The sequence below is a fragment of the Carassius gibelio genome, chromosome A5 (genome assembly GCF_023724105.1).
Source record: "Carassius gibelio isolate Cgi1373 ecotype wild population from Czech Republic chromosome A5, carGib1.2-hapl.c, whole genome shotgun sequence".
NCBI lineage: Eukaryota > Metazoa > Chordata > Actinopteri > Cypriniformes > Cyprinidae > Carassius > Carassius gibelio.
This window is the reverse complement of record NC_068375.1, coordinates 27269839-27297431: the sequence shown is the minus strand read 5'-3', so window position 1 is coordinate 27297431 and position 27593 is coordinate 27269839. Positions and strand designations below refer to the sequence as shown.

Genomic DNA, 27593 nt, shown 5'->3' with positions numbered 1-27593 from the left:
GATGTAACAAGTATTGACATATTTCGCTCACGGCGCGCCTGCTAAATATTTCTAACTATACACCGAGCCTCGAGTGGCTCCGGAGAAATATATTTCTTCCCGTGGCGGACAGCGACAGCGGTGGTTGTTGATACGCGGAGCAAATAAGATTGACTTCCGACTGATGACCCCTTTCTCAAACTGTAATGACATGAGCGCTCCAGCAGGAAGCTCAAATCATTTTGTTTAGAAACATTGCAGCGCGTCCGCCAAGATTTCTGTCTGTCCGTCTGCGAGGAATAATGGGGCGTTTTTGAACCAGCCTTTAACGCAGATACTGTAGCGCTTGATTCGATGTTTTAGTGTGTCGCGTCCGTCCATTTGGACGCATCATAAGTAAGCAAATCGCTGTTCTGAGGCCAAATGGAAAGCTGCACCATGGCAGCAAAAGAGGACCTATATGCCAAAGTCGCACCACGGATGCAGCGGCAGAACCGGACAGGAACTGTCAAACATGGAAACAGTCTGGATGTTTTATTGTCCATGGGTTTTCCTAAAACCAGGGCGTAAGTACCAGAGTTTCATCTCTCCCAGATCTCAAGCATCACGCAGCTGCAGCCACAGCTGCAAACGTTAGGAACACAAACACATGTGATAAGAGCTCTGCCAGACCCATTGGAAACACGGCAGATATTTAAAACAAGTTGCCTTTGTAATGGCGTCGGTCTGTTTGTGTTATTGATTAACATGACGAAATGGGCACATCGCCGATGGGATAATGAGTATAAAGTTGTTTTCTTGTCGCCGTTTTCTTATAAACTCGTCTTACATGTTCTGGGCTGCATCTGTCCAGACAGGACATGTTCCTCGAGCGGATGAGGTTGACACCGCTGGGGGGTCAGATCAACGCTGTCCATCGTATGGCGCATCATAACTGCTGCATGTATTTTTTTATTTGTTTTTTAATTTTTTTTTATCCTGGCGTCATGGCACTTGAACATGCACTGGGCTGGGATTCTTACAATCTATGAACTATTGTTCAGTCCCTTTATCAAATCAGAAACAAATGTAGTGCAGTTCTAACGGTGTTTTCACAGACTTTAAATTGCTTTTCACAGAGATGTTATTTGGCGTACATGCTGTCTATTAATTGGTCCTAACTTTTATATAACTATATTTCTAGACAAACAAAACTTTAAATAACACATGGTAAAAACATTTAAAAATAAGGTTCCATTAGTTAACATTAGACAACACATTAACTAAAATTAACCAGAAAATAACAGGTAATTTAATACAGTATTTATTAATCTTTATTAACATTAGTTAACAAAATACAGTGGTTGATTTTTAGTAGCTATATCAAATAATGTTAAACGATACAACTTTTGATTTTAATAATGTAATAGTAATTTTAGGCAATTTTATGAATGTGTTGACTAACATTATACATAGCTACACAAACTTAATTCAAAGTGCTTTACATACAAATAAATTAAAATTATCATAAAATAATCACAGTAGAAAATGTAGTACATGTTTATATTAAGTTTAATAAGTGCGTTAGAATTATTTTCATTGTGAGTTTATAATAAATAATGTAACTAACCAATGTTAACAGATGAAACCTTATTAGACCTAAAGTCAACCGTTGTTATGTTGTTACCATGTGTTATTTTAAGTTTTGCTTGTCTAGAAATATAGTTATATAGTTCTATAAAAGTTTGGTTACTATTGTGTTACTATTTGCTCACTCGTTAATTTTAGAAAATATCATCAGTCACAAATTTTTTATTTTATTTAAATTTTTGACTAATGATTTACACTAACATGAAATGAAGAATAGACAACAGTCTTCCAGAAAAGCAGTTTTATTGTACGCGGAGCGGATCGCTCAATATGGGTGCCACTATTACATTACTAAACTTGTCATGTGGTTGACCGTTGACAAATAGTAACAATAATAATATGCTTACTATTATAGCACTTTAAGCAATTGCTCAATAACTTGCTGCCTAAACTTAAAGAAAAAGTTTATGAACCTTTAAACACAGCATAATAGTAACAGTTAATGGTTCAGTTTAACTGAGTCAAATTAATTACGTGAATGTAAAAGGAACCAGTCATTTATTCTGCAAACATACCACACTTGTGCTGTGTTTTTTGTGTTTTGATATGGTAGGCATTGCAGAGCTGCAAAATAGCGATGCAGGAAACACTTTAAACGACATTTCAGTGTTTCAGTAAGCATAACAATGCACATTATGCAAGTCATGATTTATTTTTTATTGGAATTGGTTCTGAAAGAGATCAATACAATTAATGCAGATCAACTCTTTAGAAAAGGTGAAGTCATACCATATGTGGCACCATACCACTTTTCGATGCAGTGAGTGTCTTGAGTTGGCAGTTGCCTTAGCTGAACATCTGTGCTTTCCATCATTGTACTACACTGAGGAGGACGGTTAAAGTAAGGTATCTCTAACCAACCATGAAGACTACATTAGATTGCTGTCAGTGAGGAGCTGGATTTTCATTCATCAAAATTACATTTCATCGCTGCCTCTTTTAACCACACACATTTTCTATTTCCCACTCACTCTGGGTCCCTCACTGTCTTAACTTTTCGCTTGGACTTAATCCTGCAGTTTCCATAATCTGTGAGGAATCCTCCTAACCTCTTTGTTAATATGGTTTTGTGTCGCGATTGGGATTGTACAGGCCAAATGTTGCCATTCATGTTTAATCCAAGGAGAGTGAACAAACGTGATTGGAGCAAAAGGTCTCTATTGTGTGTTGTGGCTGAATCCAATCTCGGGTTTGATGTCCCTTTGGATACAGTTGACCTTGTTCGTGAATGTGGATTCAGCTGGTCATTGTACTTGACATCAGAATTCTAAACATTTGGCCAAATATTTGTCGTTTGCTGACATCTGAAGCAGTGGAATGCTAGGTTTCTAGCCTTCTATGGTTAGTCTGCCTGCTTCTGACAGCATTTAAGAGTTTGCTGAAGTGTTAGACAACAAGTAGTATGCATATGGTTTATTGGCATAACATGATTTTAAATGTGATGAGTGCCATATATAGATTATAAGACTGATCTTGTTTTTATATTGGTAAAAACCACACTATAGTGTATGTGTTTGGATAGATGGAAAGCAATCGGCCGTGTCCTCAAGAGCAGCAAGTAAATAAATTGAAGACATTTTTTATTATTTATGTGACGGTGTACAGTACAGATCTGTGAATGTTATGATAAAATATACAGAAGTTCTGTAATCAAGCAATGCATTTATATGTATTTAAGGGCTGTCCCTCATATTGTTTTTTAATATTTACTGGATATTATCATTATTTTAATCGTTTCTGTCATTTCAGGTTTTTTTTTTTTTTTTTTTTTTTTTTGCATATCATGTTTGTAACAACCTGCATTATTCTGACATATCCTCTGCAGTGACAGAATAATTTTTTTAAATTAATGATTTAAAAAAAAAAATTAACAGTACATTTTTTTTTTGAAGATTTTAATGTGATTTGAAAATTTTTATCAAGAGCAAAAGAAGCCTATTTAGTTCAGTTAGTTGAAATTTAGTCAACAGTTAACAATTAATATTACCAATGAAAGGTTTGATTTCTGTAGACCAAAAAAGAAATTAGCATGTGTTATGTTTATGTCAGGAATTTTGTCCTTTGTACATTTTTATACATCTTCTGCCATGCAGTATCACTGCTGGGACAAATTAAGTCATAATATAAAAAGCTATTTTTTCATATGATATTCAATTCATGCCTTGTTTTAGTTTTTCCCCTGTTTATCACTTTCAATGCTTAATTGCCAATCCATGTATAATTAAGCCCACATTCTTAAGAAATACCAGTTGAGAAGGTATTAACATTGGTAGTTTAGGTGGTGATATAAAGGTTACTGAGTTTGTCTCTGAACAGAACTTAGCCAACGGGGACTGTTTATTTTTAGTAGGCCAAATATAACCGATTACGACAGTTTAAGCACTGAAAGGTCTTTAAAGGACAGACCGAAAATTCTGATATTTGACATTTGCATCAGACTTTCCCTTTTCTGATACATAATAGCCTAAACATGGTTACACATGACAGGAGACCCCATCGGTCTTGCTGGACATAAGTAGACCTGCTGGAATTGTCATTGAGAGAGATGGAAGGGTGTTTTCAGTGGGGAGATAAGTGAAATGTTTCAATGAAGAGCTGTTATATTATCACATTTTCGTAAGAGTGTTTTTTTCATATGGCTGTTACATTGGATTTGTTCAGTTTGTTTATTATAATTAAGTTTAGTTTTATCTTTACATGAAGTTTGACCAAAAGTAAGACAGTATTCTGTATTTTACATAATATAACATATCTGTAAACCAGAAGTAGAGATATAGTACTGCAGTGTGCTCTTTGAAGTGTACTACTTTAAGAGGCCTTTGGTTATAGGGGGGGTGAAATGCTCGTTTTCACTCAATATCCTGTTAATCTTGAGTACCTATAGAGTAGTGCTGCATTCTTCATAACTCCAAAAAGTCATTCGTTTTATTATATTCATAAGAGAAAGATAGGCGTGACGTGTGGGCGGAGCTAAAGAATCACGAGCGCCAGTAGGCTTTTGGGTTGAGAGCGTTTGGAAGCTGTGACACCGTGAGGACAAAACCAACCAAAACAAACCATGGCTAACAGTCAGATTTAGCCGTATATTTATGATCCAGAATCAGATCCAGAGGCTGAAATTTAACAAGAGCAGCATCAGCAACAACGTCTCTATGTGGTATGTACTGAAACTGTATATATTTGCTTAGCGGTTTTGGAAAATGACTAAGTTCCACTTTATGTCGTCTTTTTTTTTTTTTTTTAAGCTGTACATGTGGAAAGTGCAGTTTGATGACAACATCGCATGTTGTTTACTTGATGTGCTTACGCGGCGATAGCTAAGTTAACAACACAGAGATATTTGAAGTAGTTTTACTCACCGCATGCGGTTCCAACACACGATCGTGACCCTTTTTCGTTGGGACTGCATTATCCTTAAGAAATAAACGATATGCAAATCCGGCGTCAAACTGGGCCTTGTTTGTAAAACAAGCATCTTCAAAATGCAGGGGAACAAACACAAACACTTGCACAACTCCGTTGATGCTCTGTAAATATAAACTCCATCCACTGGTCCCTTAATGCTGTTTCTCTTTTGGTAATCTGTGCAGGGTTGTCTTGCCCTGGCAACCAAACACACTCCTTTTGTGACATTTCAAGACGCTCTCGCTCTGATCAGTGAACGTCTGTTGTGCTCTCAGTGCTCTGCTATATGGGAGCGTGCGCTCTTCCGGCAGACGTGCCTTAGGACCCATATAAGGAAATTCCGCTCCATCTAACGTCACACAGAGCCATACTCAAAAAAAACTTTCCGAAACTTGTCACAAACCGGAAGGAGTATTTTTGGAATAGAAATACTCCTTCAAACGTACAACTTAATTTTTGAAACTTTGTCCATGTTTAGCATGGGAATCCAACTCTTTAACAGTGTAAAAAACTCAGTATGCATGAAATAGCATTTCACCCCCCCTTTAAGCATTGTTTTAAAAAGCACCAGCTCTTTATTTTAATGTTTTTTCTGGGAAAGAGAGACGGATTGTGACATTGATGCTGAGTGCCTACTAGTGATGTGCAACCAAAACAATTAAAATGTTACATCAGTGTTGTATTTAATATTTAACAAATCTCAGAATAAATATACATTTTTTTTAATGTTGATTTGTCTACTTTTTGTCTGTTTTTCATTTTGATAACAAAAATAATTATTAGTTTATATGTATTATATGTATGTAATTTTCTTTTTGTTTCCAAAAAACCCAAATTGTCAGTTGATCGCAAACATTTGGACTGTATTTTTTCGCCTGTTAAAACCTATTTCAATTCTGTGAAGTCTGAAAGATACACAAAGGAACTCACACTGCATCCTCTAGCGGACACTATGGGGGCTATCGCCAGCAGGACCGGTGTCTAAAGCATGTGTGAAACCACTCCAGTCCTATTGGCCTAGGTAGCCCGTGATAACATAGGTGGGCACCTGGAAGTGTAAAAGGTTGCCTACAAAACATGTCTCCAAACTTTTGTTGTCTTCAGGGGTCTGTTGGTTCATCATGTGTGAAGCATTATCCTGGCGCATCGAGCAGCACTTTAGGGAATGTGTTTGTTTTTGCATTCTATTTTCGGACTTTTGCGTTATTGTCTCAGTGAGGAGCACGCACGTTCATTGCTAAATGCTCATTGTGATCTGTCTCAATGTCAAGGTTCCACACACTCTTGTACTTATTCCAGTGGGATGCATGGCAAAGTGTTTGTGTCTCACGTGTTTCTTGTGTTGTTATGACAATGAAGTGTGAGCACTGAGTCATTTTAGCCCTGATCTTGTAAGGTCGTGGGTGGAGCTATATAATATATATAATATGTATATTATTGTGTTTGGAGAGTCTCGCGAAGAGTCTTCTCCCCCAGGGTGTTTAAGTGACCTAGATAGATTTGGGGTGTCCCCTGAGACAGCTGTTGTGTTGTGACTCACTCACTTTTCTGCTGCGTTGGTGGCCATGATAGTAATTGTGTTGCATTTGTAGTTAGATTGGCTTTTTTGTAGTTCAAGAAGGCATTGTGTGGTCGGTGGCTTTCAGCAGGTTCATTCTTTGCTGGTTAAGCATATAACCGTGGTTCTCAAAGAAGGAATGAGACGCTGCTTTCCAAACTAAGTTAGTGACGTGCGCCAGGTGCCTTTCTGTGACTAGACATGGGCTGATTACCGATTTCAAGGTATACTGCGATTTGAAAATGTCACGGTTTTTAAACCACTAATATTTTCCATTATACTGTTTATGCGGTATGCCCTGTTTTCCATGTCTCCTCAATGACTGAAAGAGTAGGAATCCCTCAGGCTGAGTTCAGTGTGGAGACTAGAGATTAACACTGACCCCTCCTCCTTCTGTCCTGAGCTGTCAGTCACGTGTGTGTAGGATGACCGAATTTAAGGTCTGGGTACACTTAACATTCAGCGTTCCTTTTTGTCTTGCGCACAGTCGCGTCCGCACAGCTTTCAAAAGTATACTCCACCGGATACGGATAAGGTCACATGCGCAGTACCATGGGGTGTGCGTTTGTCCGCGAGCCATCTTGATGACAAAAATAACGCAATGCCGATGGTGCGTGGATGGCCGGAATATACCCTGGCCTTTACGCGATCGGCAACTGGCTGTTTTCTGTAAGAAAGAAATAAACGAATTTTACTGTTTATAATATTCTGTATGTTGCTGTGTTTTTTACCCAGTCATTTAAAAATAAAATAACACTTTTCAGAGCTGTAACAACAGTACCGTGGTACCGCGAAATCGTGAGATTTTCGCTCAAGGTTATCATACCGTCAAAATCTCATACTGGCCCATGCCTACCTGTGACACGTCATGGGCTATGTGGGCCAGTAGGATTGGAGTTGTTTCACACATGCTTCAGACACGGGTCCTGCTGGCGGCAGCACCCATAGTGTGCACTAGAGGACGCAGCGTCATATTCACTCTTGGGGAATCATGGTTACATGTGTTACTTGAGATGTTTCCTGTGAGAATGGTGGAGATTTGTATGTACAGTAGCTAGGCCATTTTTGTCTTTTGACACACCTGTGTTTTAACCAAATGAGTAAGTTTTGAAACTTTGATCTTTTTTTGGAGGTTTCTGTGCGAGTCTGTGAAGGTCAAACTTATCGGTAGGCTGTCGGCCTGTGTGTGTTAAGGTCAGTTAGAGTGGGAAGCTTTCATACATTGGGTGGAAACACTGATGTTTCTGTGTCCCAGTTGCTTAGGGACTCTTTCCAGTTTCGCCTGATGATGCAGAGTTGCACAAATTTTTCGCTAAAGAAAGGCAGAAGGAGAATAGAGAAGGGGTATTCTGTGAGTTTTTGAAGGAGAGTGTGAGTCTGTCTTGAGGTGGAAACATTCATTTCAAAGAAGACAGCATTGTGACAAAATTCAAAGCTACTTTGTGTTTGAAAAAAAAGTTCAGTTAATGTGTTAGTCAAGGGTTTCATAAAGTACATGGTGGTATTATATACTGGTGATATTGAAGATAAGGAAAATAATGTTTAAATGGATAGTTTACCCAAAAATGAAAATACTGTCTTTTTTCGCTCAACTACATGTGATTCCAAACCCATATGATGATGATCCTCTGGTGAAGATTGTGCCCAATTTGCAATATCTTTGATCACTGTGAGTTGAACTCAAGAAGCAAATGAGATGGATACTTAAATTATTCCGACCTTTTTTTGTGAAACAAACGAACTGATTAATTGAAAATATCTAATTAAAAAGAATGGTCATGTAAAAACAAATGTCACAACTTCTCTTATGAACTCGCCAATGAGACCTAGTCCAGATTTAGAATTTTTATTTATTTTTGTAAAAAACAATATGGATTGTGTATGGAAAAAAAAAAAAAAAAAAAAAAGGCTCATATGCCTTTAGAAGATTATGATTGTAACACGTTACTGTAATTAAATTACTTATCCACTGAAAAAAGTAAAGTAAGGAATTACTGTTCATTTTTAGGTTATTTAATTAACGTTACTCATAAAGTACTTTTATATTACTTTTTTATGATTTTTTTATTAGTATTTTATATATACTGTAAATAATTTATAAAATTAATATTGAATTTGAAATCTACATTTATCATCTAAAGGTAAAATTGAATGCAGTGTCTTTAACCCACTGTGCGCCCGCAAGTTCACTTGCAGTTTTTCCTGATGACTGAGAAAAGAACCTAAAATACTCTGATACAAGATAAGACTAAGACATGAATTGAATCTGTAATTAAATTACTTTTCAGGCAGAGTAATTGGAAAAGAAATGTAAACACAATATTTGTGATGTAATTAGTAATTAATTACCTTTTTCAATTTTTAATTTAAATTTAAATTTTACCTTATTGCATGGAAGAAATAATAATAATAATTTCTCCTTTTATGTTAACTGGAACATTCTAGTCATTCAGGTTTGATAGAACATGAGTAAATTTTGTTAATTATATCTTATATCAAGACGATTGCCTTAATACAAAGCAAGCACATGTTTGCAGTTAAACTTTGATACAAACAATATAGGTGTTTGTAAAAATAATTCCAAATATGTTTATTGATATGTTTGGATGGTTTGTGTACTCCTAGGCTTTGTAAGAATAAAAGCCAAACTGTTTATGTGTTCTGGGTTTGGCCATGTGTTGGTGCACGTATTTGTTCATGAGCCATGTGTTCTGGCTGTCCATCACATGTGGGGTGTAGATTTTTATTTTCATTTTTTGCCACTGTTTTTCATTGTATTGCCATACATGATCATATTTGGCCATTCTTGGATATTCAGTAATAATCTATGATTCTTAATAATATAAGTCTCTTAATGACAACAAAGCCTCTGCTTTGTGTGTGTGGAGTCATCACATGATGAGCTTCTCTCAGAGGATATATGGGAAGGAGGAAGACCATGACAGTGCATTATCTAGAGGTTTGAGCTCAACAGAAAACGGTCAACCCTTACTGTCCCACCAAATTATTGCAAACAACTGCTTGGATATCCCCCCAAAAAGGAAAACATTTTCAAACTTAATGTTTAGGTTGATTTGGCTTAAAAAATGCAGTCTGTTTATCTCTGATGTAAAGTATCCATGTCTGCTAAAACTGAACGGAGATGTCTGTCATCGTTTTCATCACATGAAAACTAATATTTGCCTTGACTATAGAATGGAAATTTCACAAACAAAATTGCTCTAAATTGTTTTTCCTGTACACGAGTGAGATTAAATAAAGAGCAAATGGAACCTTTTTCTGAAGTCTTTTGCTTATCAGATATTGTGTGTGTGAGTGTGTGTGTGTGTGTGTGTGTGTGTATCACCGCCTTGCAATTATTGAGATATTGAGCTTCTAGAGATATTTTGTTTTTTGAATCCCATGAACCCCCACAAAGGATGTCTGTGTAAACAAACTTGTGAATAATGAGTTTGCCAAGTCTATGACACCTCATTTAAAACCATATATTATTTAAATATAAAATAAAAAAGCATACATATATATAACAGTCGGTTCGCTTCAGAGATACATTCATATAGAATACCTGCGACGGTTTTTGATTTTGAAACGTGCGGTGCTTATGTTTATTCAGTGAAGTCAAACACCACAAATAAATCAATGTATGGGAAACACTGGTAACCTATATCGGAATATCGGAAATGTGTTTAAAAATCATATCACCATTATAAAATATATTGCGATACATATTGATATTTAATTATTGTCCAGCCGTAATTGATAATAATAAGAAATTAGATTTTGAGCTCCAAAACAGTATGTTAGAATGATTTCTGGACCCTGTTAAGGTTTGTGCCTGAAATATTTTTTGTTAACTTCTAAGGTTCTTTTTACGAAAAGAATCTGGAACAATTTGTTACTTAAAAAGATAAATGAGAACTTTAGTTTCCTGAGCTATGCAAAAGCAATCACTGAGAAGTGATATTTTCCTCTAGTGAAACTGTCTTCTACTTGTGTGTTTTGTCTCAGTCCATCACCTTTGGTTATTTTTTATTTAAGAATGCAAATACATGAAATCACAGCTTCAGATTTCTCTTTCCTCAGCACAGATTTTAGAAATGGTTAGAAATGGTTACCAATGTTATTTCGTAACTTTGTTATTGATTTAGTTTAATCGACTTAATTTTTTTACAATTAAGTTCATATTGATGAAATGTTGAATAAAAGACTCTCAGTTCTCACTTTATATTTTTCAATTTAAAGGATGTCTTCAAAATTACAATTTCATGTTTATGAGCAGTACTCTTATGCCTGCAGACTCCTTGTAAACTCACAGTGCAAAGTTTGTCCGCTAAGAGGAAGTGCCTCATTTCAGGAAGTGGTTTGTGACCTTTAGAGAGCGCCGTGTCTGCTGGGACATAAAGGAACCCATATGTGCTGAGACACAGAGATGTGGGGGTGGAAAGACACATGCACGCTCAAAACTTCAAATGTAGTGAGGTACACGCATAGACATATGTGCATAATCTGAAATACAATGGTAAAAGTTCACAGAAACGGAATCAAAAGAGATACTAGTACATAGTTCCTCTTTGTTGTTGCAGTAAATATGAAACGATCTGTATAACCATATACTGAACTGAAGTGTGTACTGTAGTTTCATGTGTACTGCAGTGCAAAGTAAGCTCACTGAAAGAGAACAAATTGGCACAAATGCATCATTTCCATAACATGAAGTAAAATAGATCTTTAAATTTACCATGCTAACTGTGTAGTTTCCATCAAATTACAGATAACATTTGAAAATATGGTTCCATTAGTTGATACATTTGTATCAGTATTTATACATTCAAAAATATTGCTGTGTTCCTTTAATAAAATTTTTACTGTTCATTATTAGGTAACTAATGTTAACAAACAGAACCTTAGTGTAAAGTGTTACCAATATCATAGTTATTGTTCAATTATTTTGGGATGCCCAAACAATAAGCTTTCAAAATCTTTATTTTGTTTTAACCTCTCTTATGACTTAAGCGACTATTAATTATTTATTTATTAATTTTTTTTTTTTGGTATCTGGTGTTTTGGTGGAAACTACAGTAGCTTTTGGTGAGTGTTAACCAACTGATGTCATCTAATGACAGGCCATTAGTTTAGAAATGAATGAACTGATGGGTTTACATTTTTACAGTTATTTGAAAAGATGTTTCTCTTCTCATTCACCCTTTTCCCTTTAGCTATGAATAAAATAATGCAGAATAAATCATAGAGCAGAAATCAATAAATCATATTGAATAATCTAAAATGTTTGGAACATCTTGTATTGTAGCTTATAATGCTCTTTATGTTTATTCAGTTCTGTGATAGAAAACTGTGGTAACTGTCATACTTTGGCAGAAATCAGAGTTTCCACAAATACGTTTAACTTATGTATTAGATGTAGTTAATTTGTACATTTTGCATAAATATCAGAAATCTGTATTGTTCCCAGCTAAATAGATAACTGTAACTACATTGTAAAAAAAAGTTAGATTTATAACTTTAAAAAGGTGCCTGTATACCTACTTATACTACAAACTTATATTTCATTAAGTGATATAATTTTAAAATACTGATCTACTTATTATTTTTTATACTAAAATAATGCAACAAACATTAATTAATTAGACATAAACATTAATAATTAAAAAAATGTAACGCAAAGCCCTATCATGTGGATTACTGATATTAAAAATAAGAAGGATCAAAAATAATATCGCACTGGGACTCCTGGGAATGCACTTTTTACTTTTTTTTTTTTTTACAATTTATAATTTATTGGTAATTTATCGTTTCTGTAACGAAACCCTTACAAAAATGTATTGTGCAAGTTTCGTGGTAGAGTTAATGATATATCAGAATACCATGGTACTTTGATGTATTTTATAGTACTCAATCTACCAAAGAATTTGCATGGTAATTCAATACCATGGTATTACCATAGTACATCTGACCTTTTTTATTTATTTATTTTTTTTAATCTGTGTTCAATTTGTTGGTAGACTTCCTTTACACACAGAGAAGCACTTTGAATTGTTTTTACAGTTGAGTTACATCTCTTCTTGTAAAACCCTTGTGCTGATTATATTTGAACCTAGCCAAACACTGAATCAGAGAAGATGAGACCGAAACAGTGCAAAATCAAGCTCAAAGTTTCCAGATGATGAGCTGTAATAGGAGAAGCAGCAGTGTGATTCTGATTGTGGCTGTAGAATCTCGACCTTCATACATCTCGTTCTGTATGTGAAATTTCTAAATGGCAGAAAATGTTAATTGTACAGTCACAATGAATCATGTTTTAGTCATGCATGTTAAAACCCACAGTTACATCTAAATAGACAAACGCTCTTTATCCCAGAGAGTTTTCAGCTCAACTACAGTTTTATAGGCTTCAGAGAATTTAATTTGCTTACTTGTTGGACAGTCATTTACTGATATAAGAAGCTGTGTTTTGTTCTCTTTCTGTAAAACAGCCAAAGTTACATTAATATTTTTAATTTTCCTTCTTTTATGCCCTGTTGGTTCTTTAAGTGTCTGTACATGAACCGTGTCACCATCATGCACCCTAACCAAACGAAAGAACGCTCACAAAATCTGTGAGTGTCTTCCCTGTAGTTTTAACATAATACACTGTTAACTAGCGGGGTTAGAATATGAGACAAGCGTGAAAAGATCTTCATGGCCAGCCGTTTCTTACAGAGGCAGAAGGTTTTATTGTCAGAGGATAACAATTGTGCATGAGGATATGTGCACGGAGGGAGATTGCAGAACAATCAGTGACATCACCTGCTGCATTTCTTATTCTTTCCTCTCATCGACTCTCTGTGGGTTGGAGGAGAACTAAAAAGAATGGAAGAGAAAGAAAGATGGTGTGATAGAAAGATCCTAAATTAACACCCTTCAAGCATCAAATGCGAGTACAAATTGGCTCTGGCAAGTAAAAAGATGTTGCTTGCCAGCTGGCTGGTAACTTATTTGTAACCGCAATAAAATCCATAGTTTAAATCTAAATTATTATCTGAGACTCACTGAGGTACGTGATGTGTCAAGTCAAGTTATCTTTATTTATATAGTGCTTATATGGTGCCTCAGTGGAAAGTTTGCTAGAGGTTTTTGTACTACAAACTCCCTACCAAATACAACTTCCACTTTGTCAGACAAACTCTTGAAATTAAAAACCATTGAAATTACTTAAAAACGTAATGCACCATTTAGTATGAGCAGCTTAAACAGGTTTAACAGCAAGAACTTACAATTTTAAGTGTATTGGTGACTAACAGGCTAAATTGATCAGTGATGTTGTGCTTGAATAATTTGTTTTTAGTCAAAGCATGTGAGCTTAGGACACAAATAACATTTTGTTGTAAAAGTTACATTTCAAGTCACCATTATAGCAATTAGTGTTCTCCTCTGTTAGTGTTCTATTTTGTTGAGTATATACATTTTCTTTTGGTGTATAGTAGTTACTCTAGGTATATGACATTTTCAGTTTGCTAAACAAACTGAAAAACAAGTAATAAAGTTTACATCACTTATATGTAATGTTAATGCTCATCTTAACTTAAAACTTATAAGATAAACATTATTTGAGTATATAGAACTTATGCTATATTTGCTTTTTTTATACACAAGTTGAGTATCTTCAAAAAAACCCTGAAGTGGGTTAACTTAAGTGATTGAGCTTTTTACAACTGAACAGCTTATTAACAAAACTGGTTTGTGTAATGAAAATTTGAGCGAAAAGTGTCCAGGAACTAAAATGGGCTCCATTGCTTCACATGATAATTTGTACTGAGGACAACCTTTTAAGATCTGTAAGTGCTTTTGTCTGTGTATGTGTGGGAGGGTGTTGCGCTGTATTGTGCTGAATGGGAATACATGCTAACTTACCCCTCTGTAAACAGGAAGTGATTATTTCCCCATAGAGGTAGGAGATTGGGCCAAAGCAGCGAGACAGTATGCATAGACACTGACTTGGACACTATTTTCAAAACATATGTTACACATTTTGAACTCCCACCTCTCAAGAAAATGTTACTAGGGATGATTAATAACAGGCTGAAAGGCTGAAAAAAAAGTAGATAAGAGAGATCTTTTTTTTCATGTATGAATAGTCATATTCAACCAAACCCACACACAAAAGCACACCCAGACAAATGTACTCCCTGGACCAGCCTCTTCATCCCTCTCAAATGCTGTACAGGAAATACAGGTTATAAATAAATCATTGAGTTCCTGCCTGGAGCACTGACCAGAGGGGAAGGGAGGAGGAGATGGCCTGTAACTCAATACAGGCCCACGCACATTTATATACACGCTGATGGATAATCAAACAAATAAAGTAAGTTTTTTAGTGTGTGTGATCCCGGAAACAGAATGATTTTCACTTCTGATTTCATATGCATATTAGGTAGAATAAAAATCCCTGTTGTTTAGCATATGGTCTCTATAAGAATCGTTATGGGTTGTGTGTGTATGTGGCTTCGCTTGTGTGTTTTTGTGGATGTATGCATGATTAAAGTTTGAGTGTGTGGGTGGAGTGTTAGGTTTGGGGTGTGATGAAGTCTTAAAAGTGCAACTGTGGAGTTTGTTCAAATGCTTCTTGAAAACCTAAATCCCTTTGATTAATGCTGGTTTATAGTGACTACTGGTTCGCCCTATTCTGCAACTACAGACCAATGTTGAGTGGCTTGGGAAAGTATTTTCTCGACAAAAGATTCTGTTATAGCTCTTTTACATAATAACTTTAAAACAAACCAGATGGTTGACGTTTCCTTGTGATGCTTCTGCAATAGCATAGGGATTTTTACTCTTCAACAATAAACACCTTGTATAGTGACATCCGCTTGTGCATTTTTATACAACAAGGCATCTGTGATTAATTGTAAAACTCTTGGGTAGGTTTTTATTTTTTCAACATTGGATTTTTTTAGGGAACCATCTTGGTTTAATCCATGACAAAATAGCTCACTAAGAACAACACGTTTGTGTATGTGTGACTCCACAGGCATCTGAACTTGATCATGCATGTATGAAAGTCTGAATATGTGTCTCACCATCCTTGGATGTCATAAACCTTGCCATATGGTGAGTGTGTTATGTCCGGAGTTTATTTGTGCATGTGAATATGCACACTTTAAAAATAGTTTGGCATTAAGTACATGATTGCATTTCTTCTTATGTGTTTAGCTTGGGAGTGTGTGTAAATGCATACATATTTGCAATAATTTAGGGGGTAATTGAGCATATATGTTCATGTACTCATGGACATATGGCCATGCTTCATGGGCTTCCCCATCCCAGCATGCATTGGGCCCTGAGGGTTAGTTGGCATTTTCTTTGGGAAGCAAACTAAATCTAGAGTAATTGAGCGCTGTGCATAGACAGTGAACTGGATTACCACACACAAAATACACATATTACTGATTTTTACAGTTATCTTCACAATTTAAATGTGACTGAGGAAAATTAATAAACCAGCCAACAAATAAACGTGTGAACATTTTAATTTTTTTTTAAGTTATTTTTAAAAGATCACATTATTGTCATTTATATATTCATCAAAGTTTTTAACATTGATTACCGTAATAACAAGAAATCTTTCTTTAGCACACACTGGCAAATTTGAATGATTTCTGAAGGATCATTTCACAAAAATCCAGCTTTTTGCCATCAGAGGAATACATTTATTTTTTTAAAATATATTCAGATAGAAAACTCTTATATTGAATTGTAATAATATCTCACAATATAATTGTTTTTACTTCATACTTTGCCGCAAATGGTGACAATCTCTATTATACACCACTTAGGTGTATCTGCAATGAACATAAATTTTAAATGTATGTTGTTATTTTGCTTATAATGCACTGATAGACTGTCAGATACGCATTGTGGAGCGCCGATCACCAGAGGTTTCCGTTACTTCGAACAGTCTGCATAATTTGCATAATTTCCCTCATCTCTTACGCGTGACTTCTATGTTCTTGTGTCTTGTCATGGTTTTTCTTGTGAGGTGTAAGAGAAGCACGTCTATACACTTGTAGTAAAATGTTGCCCTGGTTCGTTGGTATTGTTTCATTAATCCATCACTGAATAACTTTTAATGATTCGAAGTGAGTGGAAATCGAAGTCTGTGGTCACATGAGATTGAATGTTTCGCACGAGTAATCATATTTCCACTGATTGCTCATTGCTGATCAGAAGACCTTCCCTTTCGGTTGTCTTTTAGTCAGTTTTTCTTTCAGCTTTGTTCAAACCTCAGGCTCCATTTTCAGTTTTACTTGAGGTTTCAAACAGATCCACGCTTCACAACACCCCATTTCCCTTGAGAGTCAGTCAGAGTGTGTGATTTTAGAGCTTTTATAAAAAGACACTAATTAGATTTAGAAGATAATTTCATCGGCTCAGGAAAAAAGCCTTTTGAGATGTCAGCTGACATGACAGAGATGACAGAGTGAGTTTAGCGTGACCTTAGATTGGATTATGTGTTGTTTAACGGTATAGATGTGAGCTGAGGAAATAATATCGTCCTACACATGAGAAGATTATGTGCAATTATCTGTACCAAGTAATGTACTTCCACTAACTGTGAATGTGTGTGCGTGTATTAGAAATGGCCTTACACAAATAAGTGGGTCTGTGACCCTAAATTATTGTACCAAGTGTAAAATAGCTTATAATTACACCTTTTAAGCTAGAATAAAAGAGAATTCGAGACAGAGATGAGGCTGTGGCAAGTGTTTTATGAACTTAGAGATAGCACACATTTCCTTTTTCATCACCGTTGTTTAAACCACAGACCAAGTGATATTATTTTCCACTATGATCTTTTAAAGCCAGACACCTGCTAAATGAGTCAGACTTGGTGAGACTTTGTGAGATGTTTAGTATGTTGATAAATTCAGGGCTTGCTCTTTACACACGCAAAATGTAACGTTCTTTAAAAATATACACTACCGTTTAAGTTGTGTAAAAGTTGTAAAAAATGGTTTTGATTGAAGTAATGATGCATTTTTTGAATGCAAATTTTTTTCTGTGTTGGCAAGACTGATTTTTAACATCCATTTCTCCAGTCTTTAGTGTCACATGGTCTTTCAGAAATCATTCTAATATGCTGATTTGCTGCTCAAGAAATGTTTCTTCTTATTATCAGTGTTGAAAACAGTTATCCCGTGTAATATTTTTGTGGAAACCATTATAAGTTTTTTTTTCAGGATTCTTTGAAAGTTCAAAATAATAGCATTAATTCTAAATATAATATTTTTGTAACCGTGTAAGTCCCTACTTTCAATTTGTATCAATTTAATTCATCTGTATAAATGTTTCTGTAGGTAGTATGTACACACACACACACACACATACACAAACACACACATACACAAACACACACACACACATTAATATTCTAATATTCTATTATTTTTAGTACAAATGTATTCAGCTTATAAAGTTTTGTCATTATGCACCAAATATGTGATCAGTTAGAATCAAGTATTCCAGTGAACTGTAGGTTATATTAAATATTATTTTAGAAATCATTTTCATTATTTATAATGTGGGAGACTGAATGTTGTGGTTTTTCACTTGTTATTATTTGCATGCATCTAAAGTGGGGTCCAAAAGTCTGAGACCACTTTTAAAAATGTTAGTATTTTGAAGTGTCTGTATAATTTTTTTTTTGTATTTTGAGGAAAGAAAAGCGGTTTCAGCTGAATTCATATTTAATATTTAAAGTATTTGTTTTAATGACAGCAGAACACTTGCTTCTAAAACTCCACAAGTTAATTAAATTAGATTTTATTTATTTTTTGTCCAAAGATAAAGTCACATAATAAATGACACAAATTTGCTTATTTAATTAGTGATCTATAAATAGTGCAGAACCTTAAATTTTGTGTGCATTCTTTTGTGCCTCACTGCATGTGTTTCAGCTCTTCTTGTAGGTGACTGCATCACCTGACTCGCTTTAAACTAAATAAATGTCTAAACAAGTGATTATCCAGTTTTCCCAGTATGCTCTGGGGAACAATGTTTTAGAGCGTTATCATGTAGTTTGTTTAGCCTATGTTTGATTTCATGCACGATAAACAATATATTTTACATACAGAGATCAACTCTTTACATCTCTGCGATAACTTGCTAATGTACTGATATACATCCTCCGGAAAGGAAGCCATTGATTTTGTGGCCAGTACAGCAGTTGAGCTGATCTCTCTCTCTCTCTCTCTTTCTGTTACAGGCTAAAAGCTCTGGTTTCGACTGGGGGCAGAAATGTCCAAGCAGCCTGTGACTGGTGAGTGAGCAGAACCACACGTTCACTGTGACCGCTGTCGTTTTGGACAGCCATTCATTTCAGCTGAACCTTGCTGAGCCACAGACACTCTTTAAGCTTTGAAATGATAATATGTAGCGTTTTAACTTGAGCACAGACACACACTGAAAAGAAACTACACTATGAGGTGGGCTCACATATAATTAGATACTCAGCTTTGATTGTACTGCCCTCTGCTGTCACGGAGTCAGAACCATTTTATCATCGACATGTTCTTATCTTAAAGGTAAAATTTAACTAACCACGTTGTTAATTTCAGTCCCAAACTAAAAGTGTAACTACTGCTCACCTTTTCATAATGCCTTATTGAAGATGGCCGGAATGTCTATTTTGCAGGTTGTTTTCCCATGTGGATGACCCGTTCCTGGATGATCCTTTACCCAGGGAGTATGTGCTGTACCTGAAACCCAGCGGTCTCCTCCTTAACCAGCTCTCCAGCTTTTGGCAGCAGAGTCGCATTACATGTGGCAAGAACAAAGCCCACAACATCTTCCCTCACATAACCCTCTGCCAGTTCTTCATGGTCAGAGCACTTTTTCATCATACAGTATCCAAACATGTGTCTTTATAAGATCTGTTATTTTTGTGTTGTTTTACTCATTAACACTTTTAGAATGCTTTTTTTTTTTTTTTGGCACAGCCCTTTAGAAACTATAAAAAGTTTACATGTATAGTCCGTGCCGAAAGCCTTGTGGTTATTGTTCTGATATACAGTGCAACTGCGCTCACGGTGACCTGAGTTCCAATCCCAACTCAAGGTCCTTTGCCGATCCTGCTCCCCTCTCTCCACCCAAAGCTTTACTGTCAGCTCTGTCCCATTAAAGGCATAAAAAGCCCATAAATATAACTGAGAAAAAAAAGTATACATGTATAAATTTACATAATCATGTAGCAGATGCTTTTGTCCAAAGTGACTTAAAAATAAGGAAAAACAAACATTTTAACATAACTGAAGCAAGCAGTATTAGCTGTGAACGCACTACAGGCACTTTAATAGAAAATTGAAAATAACTTGTCTTTTGGATAATGAAATTTTGAATGTCTTTTGAATAATGAAATTTTTAAATATTTTTCATTGTTGAATAAAAAAAGTTCATGCACACAGTGTTGCAAAGGATACAACAAACCATTTTGATTACAAAAATGTACGTGCTATCTTCTGAAGTGATACAACGAACAGATCCAAATTTAAATAATTATTTATTGATAATCTCCCCCAACATTCAACGCTGCCAGTTATGTTCTTACATGTTATCTGTATGATATACACCACCAATCAATTTTTTTTTTTACTTACCAAGGCTGCATTTATTATCAGTTGTTAAAAACAGTAATGCTGTGAAATATTATTACAATTTAAAATACCTGTTTTTTTTATTTTAATATATTTTAAGATGTAATTAATTCCTGTGGTGGCAAAGCTGAATTTATAGCAGTCCATTTCTCCAGGTTCAGTGTCACATGATCTTTCAGAAATCACTCTAATATGCTGATTTACTGTAGTGCTCAAGAAACATTTCTTCCTATCAGTGTTAAAAAAAATAAAAATAAAAAACTGTTGTTCTGCTTATTATTTTTGTTGAATTCACTCTACTTTTTTCAGGAATGTTTTTAGAAAGTTCAAAAGATCAGCCCTTATTTAGAATTAGAATATAAATATTTGGTAACATTATGATTTTATTTGCTGTATTAACCAAAAAAAGTTTATGAAATCTATGAATTGTTGAATGGTAGTGTGTCTTCTGTGTTGTTGAGAACATCACTGTAAGACTGCATCTCTCTCTCTCTCTCTGTCACTGTAGTGTGAAGATAGTAAGGTAGATGTCCTGTGTGAAGCTCTGCAGGCAGTGGTGGGTCAGTGGAAAGGTCGTTTCCCCTCCCCACTGCCCCTGGAGTTTTACTCCTCCTCAAACTTCATCGGCCTCTTTGTGGAAGAGAAGGTGGCTGAGGTGATCAAGAGCTTTGCTACAGACTTTGCTACTGAAGCGGCTTCTAAAGCAGGTGTGTGTGTGTTATTGCTATGCCTGCCTATAACTGATGATGACACAGTGGAGCAGTAGTCTTAATTTTCTGTCTTTGCAGCTCCCTTCGGTAACACTTTAGAATAAGGTTCCATTAGTTAATGTTAGTTAACTACTTTCGTTAACATGAACTGAGCAAGAACAATCCTTCTACAGCATTTATAAGTCTAAGTTCATGTTAATTTCAACATTTACTAATGCATTATTTAAATCAAAAGTTGTGCTTGTTAACATTAGTTAATGCATTATGAATTACAATGAACTAACAATGAATAACTGTATTTTCATTAACTAACATTAACAAAGATGAATAAATACAGTAATAAATGTATTCATTGTTTGTTCATGTTAATTAATACATTAACTAACATTAACTAATGGAACCTTATTCTAAAGTGTTACCCTCCCTTCTTATCTCTTTCAAGTTTATTTTAGTGTGCTTTACTGTCATGGAAGATTTTTTTTTAATTCTCTCTATCTCTCCAGATGTTCGTGTGGAGCCCCATAAGAAGCAGCTTCATGTAACTCTGGCCTACCACTTCCAATCCAACCATCTTGCATCCTTAGAAAAACTTGCCAAAGGTGTAGACATAACATTGGGCTGTGATTGGCAGGCTGTGCTTTTGTCACGGGACATCCGATTTGCCAATCATGAGGTAGTCCAATTGTCATCATTCATTGTTTTTTTTAGCTAACATCCTTTATATTATAGTGTTTTGTTTTAAGTTATTATTGTCCGATCATTTATCATAATTTAGTACATAATTTATCATTGTTGGTACCAAATATATGGTATCGAAAGTCCAAATAAAATATACATTGATTCATCTGTATCCGTGCAATTATTTTAATAATTTCCAATTTATAAATAAGATAAGATACACTTAGTCGTAAGTATTAATCTGTTATATTTACTATGAATAATTGAATATATTTAATTAAACTGCTCTTTTTGTTAATGCTGATAGATTACTAATGAATTCTATTATCATATACTGACTTTTGGATTTTGGTGGCTTTGTAATGTTCTATCTTTCTGTTTTAAGACCTTGCGGGTGATGTACCCCTATGTGCCTCAGAATGATGATGAACTGGAGCTGGTGCCCGGTGACTTCATCTTCATGTCGTCTATAGAACAGGCCACTGCCAGTGAGGGCTGGGTCTATGGGACCTCGATGAGCACAGGGTTATCTGGGTTACTTCCAGAAAACTACGTCAATAGGGCAGATGAGTGTGATACTTGGGTCCTGCATGGGTAAGATGGGTCAAGAAGTAACTAATGTTTGGGGTCAGTTTTTTTAAAGAAATTAATTATTTTATTCTGCAAGGATTCATTAAATTGATCAAAAGTGACAATAAAGACATTTTGTAATGTTGCAAAAAGATTTATATTTCATATTAATTCTGTTCTGTTTATCAAAGAATCCTGAAAAATGCATTATAGTTAATAAAAGATAAATAATGCAGTACAGCTGTTTTCAATATTGAAAATTACAAGAATAATTTTTAAAGGTTGCTGAACATTTACCTTTTGCCATCCCAGGAATAAGTTAATCATATTTCAGAATATTATTGGCTTTATTGTATTTATGATGAAATAAATGGATCCTTGGTGATCATAATAGTATAGTGTCAAAATCTTATGGGTCTGTGGTGAAGGTATGTTAGAACTAAAAGCATTAACTTACATATTTTAATCTCTTCATCTCTTTACCTCTTGTTTTAGGTCTTTCTCATTTCTTAACTTATCCCCCCCAACCGATATCAGGGGTGCTATGGGTGGGATTTTTCTTGACTCACACTTGGACGGTCGTCTCTTTGATGATCCCATGCCAATGGATCCCAACAGTCTGAGCGTTATGTGTCAACCTATGCAGGTAAAACTCTAGAGGGGGAATCTTGTGTTGATGTGACAGAATATTGAAACTTTTTTTTAGGTATAATGTTTTATTCAAATATTTATGATTTGTTTTAGATCCTATGCCCTAATCAGTCTCGATTGCCTAAGAGAACGTTGTTTGTGTGTCGCCATGGTGAAAGAATGGATGTAGTGTTTGGGAAACACTGGATCACTCAGTGCTTTGATGCCAAAGGTCTGAGCTCAACTTTCCAAATCAGTTCTTTAACCCCATTTGTTCCCATGACCAGGTGGAATCTGGAATTATAGGGAGTTTTAAAATGTAACACTTACATTAAAGGGTCAGTTCACCCAAAAATGAAAATTAGGCTGTGTTTTACTCACCCTCAAGTCATATTAGGTGTATATGACTTTCTTCTTTCAGATGAATCCAGTCAGAGTTATATTAAAAATCTTTCAAGCTGTTTAATGCCACTTAGTGGGTTTTGCATGCATCAGTACAAAAGAAGTTAAATAAAAAAACGCCAGTGAGCGCAAGCTAGATTCAAGTGATTATTACATTTTGAATATGGATATTTTTCTTACAATACGCATCGATTCAACACAGAAGCTCTTTGTTCACCCCCCGGAGCCACGTGAGACACTTTTTTTTTTTATATAGTTGGATGCTTTATATTTGACTTCTTTTTGGACTGATGCTTGCAACACCTGCTGAGTGGCATTAAATAACTTGAAAGATCAAAGACAATTTTTTTATATACCTTCGATTGGATTCATCTGAAATAACAATATACACTTTGGATGCCTCAGGGGTGAGTAAAACACAGCCTAATTTTCATTTTTGGGTGAACTAACCCTTTAAGCTCTAAATATTTTATCCGCCATTTATCAAAAAAGTAGCAACTGTATCCAGCAATCTAAGAAATTCATGGGAATTTATTGGCCAAAATGTGTGAGAACCCTGTTGATGTTTAATATCTTGATGTGTGCTCATTTGTGCATATTTCTTAAACATATGTCTTAAACAGGTCGGTATGTGCGGTCAAACCTCAACATGCCACTGAGTCTCCCAGCGAGGAGTGGGGGGTACAGGGACTATGATAAGGACTGTCCTATCACTGTGTTCGGATCCACACAGGCTCGTCTAGTCGGTCTGTCCCTCATTACTGTTAAATCCAGCCAAAAACGTTTTGTTGTAATTTACTCACACTGTACATTTTCCAAAGCTGTATGAGTTTCTTTCTTCTGCTAAACACAAAAGAAGATTTTTAGAAAAATTTTGGTAACCACTGACTCGCCTAGTACTTTTTTTTTCATGTTATGGAACTACCTTCAACTGTTTGGTTAAAAGAATTGTTCCAAATATCTTTGCTTGTGTTCAACAGCTTGCTCCCTTCAAGTGCAAGATCACATTAATTCCTTTCGGTTTTACATATTAATGGCATTAGATATAAAGTGTGTCATTTCTGCTTTGCTGTTGGCCCAAGCATTTGTTTACTTTATGTGCACTTTGTTTTATAGGGGAGGCTCTCCTGGAAAGTCATACAGTGGTAGACTTTGTATACTGTTCCCCTTCTCTGCGCTGCGTGCAAACAGCTTATAATATCCTCAGAGGTAAAACTGCACCTCATTGCTCTTTCATCTTTCTTCTGTTCATTCACAAATGGGCATGCATTAGTCATGCCCATTTACACTCCTAAATCAATTACTTCCCATGTGCCTCTTTTCCTTTTATGGATTGTATGTCTCAGGTCTTCAAAAGGATGGGAAGACTAAGATCAGAGTTGAGCCAGGTTTGTTTGAGTGGACTAAATGGGTGTCGGGAACCACATTACCTGCCTGGATCCCTCCTGCAGACCTGGCGGCTGCTAATATATGTGTGGATACAACATACAGGTGTTTTATTAGATGTTCAATTTTTGCTACACTTTTTTAGAAATTTAACGTTTCTGATTTTCGCATTTTTAATTGTTTACATGAAAAAAATTGATCACCCTTTGATTTCATGGATAAGTTCTTACTGTGAAAGGAATTATTAATTATTATTAGGTCATCTTGTTCCCCTCTAGACCTCATATACCCATCAGTAAACTGGCCGTGTCGGAGTCCTATGAAACATACATCAGTCGCAGCTTCCAAGTGACGCGTGAAATACTGTCAGAGTGCAATAATCTGGGTAGGTCTTGCGTGCAGGTACTTTGGCATGTATTTTTTTTTGCTGAATCTATACTGATTCAAAGGTTTTATGTTTCAAGACATTTTGTGTTTACTATGTTTCCATGTGGTGTCCAACAGGAAATACAGTGCTGATTGTGGCCCATGCTTCCTCTCTGGAGGCTTGTACAAGGCAGATTCAGGGACTGACCCCACAGAACTCTAAAGACTTTGTGCAAGTGGTCAGAAAGGTCAGATCTCTTCAGATCTCAGTTGCCCATTTTTTCCAATTATTTTATTTGTATATTTGTTTACGTGTGTGTGTGTTTGTATATGGTTAGAGTGAGGTTGTGCCCCAATGATGACCCAATGAAGTTGTGGCCTAATGGTTAGAGATTAGGACTTGTAAGCCAAAGGTTGCAAGTTCGAGTCTCGGGCCGGCAGAAATTGTAGGTGAGGGGAGTGAATGTCCAGTGCTCTCTCCCTCCTTCAATACCATAACTGAGGTGTTCCTAACTGCTCCCCAGGCGCTGCAGCATAAATGGCTGCCCACTGCTCTGTGTGTGTGTTCACTGCTGTGTGTGTGCACTTTGGATGGGTTAAATGCAGAGCACAAATACAGAGTATGCATCACTATACTCGGCTGAATGTCACATCACTTTCATATATATATATATATATATATATGATGTATATATATACATATATATCTATTCATCAAAGAAAAAATTTAACACAAATCTAACAAGAAGAAACACAAAACTAGACATTTAAGACAAGACGTTTTTCTTGAGCAGCAAATCAGTTTATCAGAATGATTTCTGAAGAATCACGCGGCATTGAAAACTGCAGTAATTGCTACTGAAAATTCAGCTTTGTCATCACATGAATAAATTAGGTTTTTTAATAAATAATAAAAAAGGAAACAAGTTTCTTTCAATTAATACTATTTCACAATATTGCTGTGTTTTTGCCTACATAAATGCAGACATTCTCTCTCTCTCTCTCTCACACACACACACACACACACAAAATGTGTTTGAATACTGGTATATGTTTAGGTTTTTATTTCAGTCTTATATTATATGATATTTGATATTTACAATCTACTGTAGATACTCTCTCTCTTCCATGTTCTCTCGCACAGATACCTTACTTGGGCTTTTGTGCTTGTGAGGAGATGGGCGAGACGGGCGTTTGGCAGCTCGTGGATCCACCCATCCTGCCGCTCACGCATGGACCCAATCACAGCTTTAACTGGAGAGAAACACTGCTGCAGGACTGAGGAGGCTCTGCAACTTTTACCCTCACTGCTCCTCCTCCAAAGGCAACAGAGACATGCTTTCAAGTCACATCTTCACAGACCTGCATTGTAGCACTATAAAAGGCTCATGCTTCCATAGCCACGTTCTTGCACTGCTGCAGTACACCTCATTGGCCCTGTCTTAATACATAAAGCATAAGAGCAGTAATATTTGTGGTAGATTTCCATAATGTGCTCAAACACCATTTGCCTATGGCCTACTGGCCTATAGACAAGCTGCAGCAGAACACTTGCTTCCAACTGTAGCCCAGACGAAACTAAATATCGGAGAGTTTCAAAGACATACATCAAACACAGGATGTAATACACGGCGATAAACTCAGGTTTCCTGCCTCAGTGAGTTGATGAGTCATCCAACACTTCCAAAATGGATGCCGCTGGCCTCGAGTTGGGTCTCCGAACCCTTTGTAAACTCCATTTTCTTACACTCTGTAGGGGGGAAAGACGTCTCCCTATATTACACTGTGAATCAAATAGACATGCGCCACCTATTGCATCAAGATTTCCCAATTACACCTGGCACAAACCCACTCACCAACTCATGAAAGCACAAGAATATTCTGGCAATCAGATAAACTGAGATGAAGCAGCTTTAAAGTAGTTTAGAAGTGGATTTGGTGGACAGCACATTCGTCTTGTGCCTTGCTGTCATGCTGCTACACTTTGCAACTATAGGACACTTTGGGAGGACTGTTAGTTAGGGCTTATTTGGAGATGGTATTTAAAGATGTACTGTCACACTTTTCGCATGCTAGGGGCCATTTTAAAAGGGTGAGATGATAAACCCAGTAAGGACGTCATCAAACTTTCAAAAGCAGTGCCACAAATGGTTACAACTTCATAAGCAGCAGCTTAAATAATGTTATGTGCAGCTGTTAAGGAACATGTTGCTGTAAGGTAAGCTTTACTTTCTGAGCACTTGAAATATCCAACTAAACAGGAAAGAATGCTTCAGCAATGTAAAGGATTGTACATTAATGCGTAACGTGTCTGTATATACTAAGTAACATAGTAAAATCCATTTGATGTGTTTCACCTTTAAATGGAAAAATTATAACTGCATTTATTTATGTACTCATAGTCATATAGTTGTAAAGAGAATATGTTGTATGTTGTATGCTTCAGGTTTTTTGTTGTTGTTTCCTGTTGTTGGAATAGAGAAATTAAGCCATAGCAAATGATGATATATAAATCACTATATAATGCAGTGTTTCTCCCCACTCTGATGACTTACATAAGCATATCTGTTACGATTACTGTAATATGCCATCTGTGTTCCCTGAACTTCATTACTATTTTAGCCCACCTATGGT

General features: G+C 35.9%; 1 protein-coding gene across 1 annotated transcript; it reads left to right on the top strand.

Moving 5' to 3' along the window:
- Window positions 1-27323, top strand: LOC128008543 (ubiquitin-associated and SH3 domain-containing protein B). Its single transcript, XM_052592886.1, has 14 exons — window positions 1-545; window positions 18831-18884; window positions 19260-19446; window positions 20726-20924; window positions 21431-21600; window positions 21991-22199; window positions 22671-22821; window positions 22920-23037; window positions 23831-23953; window positions 24324-24416; window positions 24554-24698; window positions 24872-24978; window positions 25098-25207; window positions 26104-27323. Exons 1-14 carry the CDS (start codon window positions 403-405, stop codon window positions 26239-26241), a joined length of 1947 nt encoding a protein of 648 aa, XP_052448846.1. The 5' UTR covers window positions 1-402; the 3' UTR covers window positions 26242-27323.
- Window positions 27324-27593: the final 270 nt, after the last annotated feature.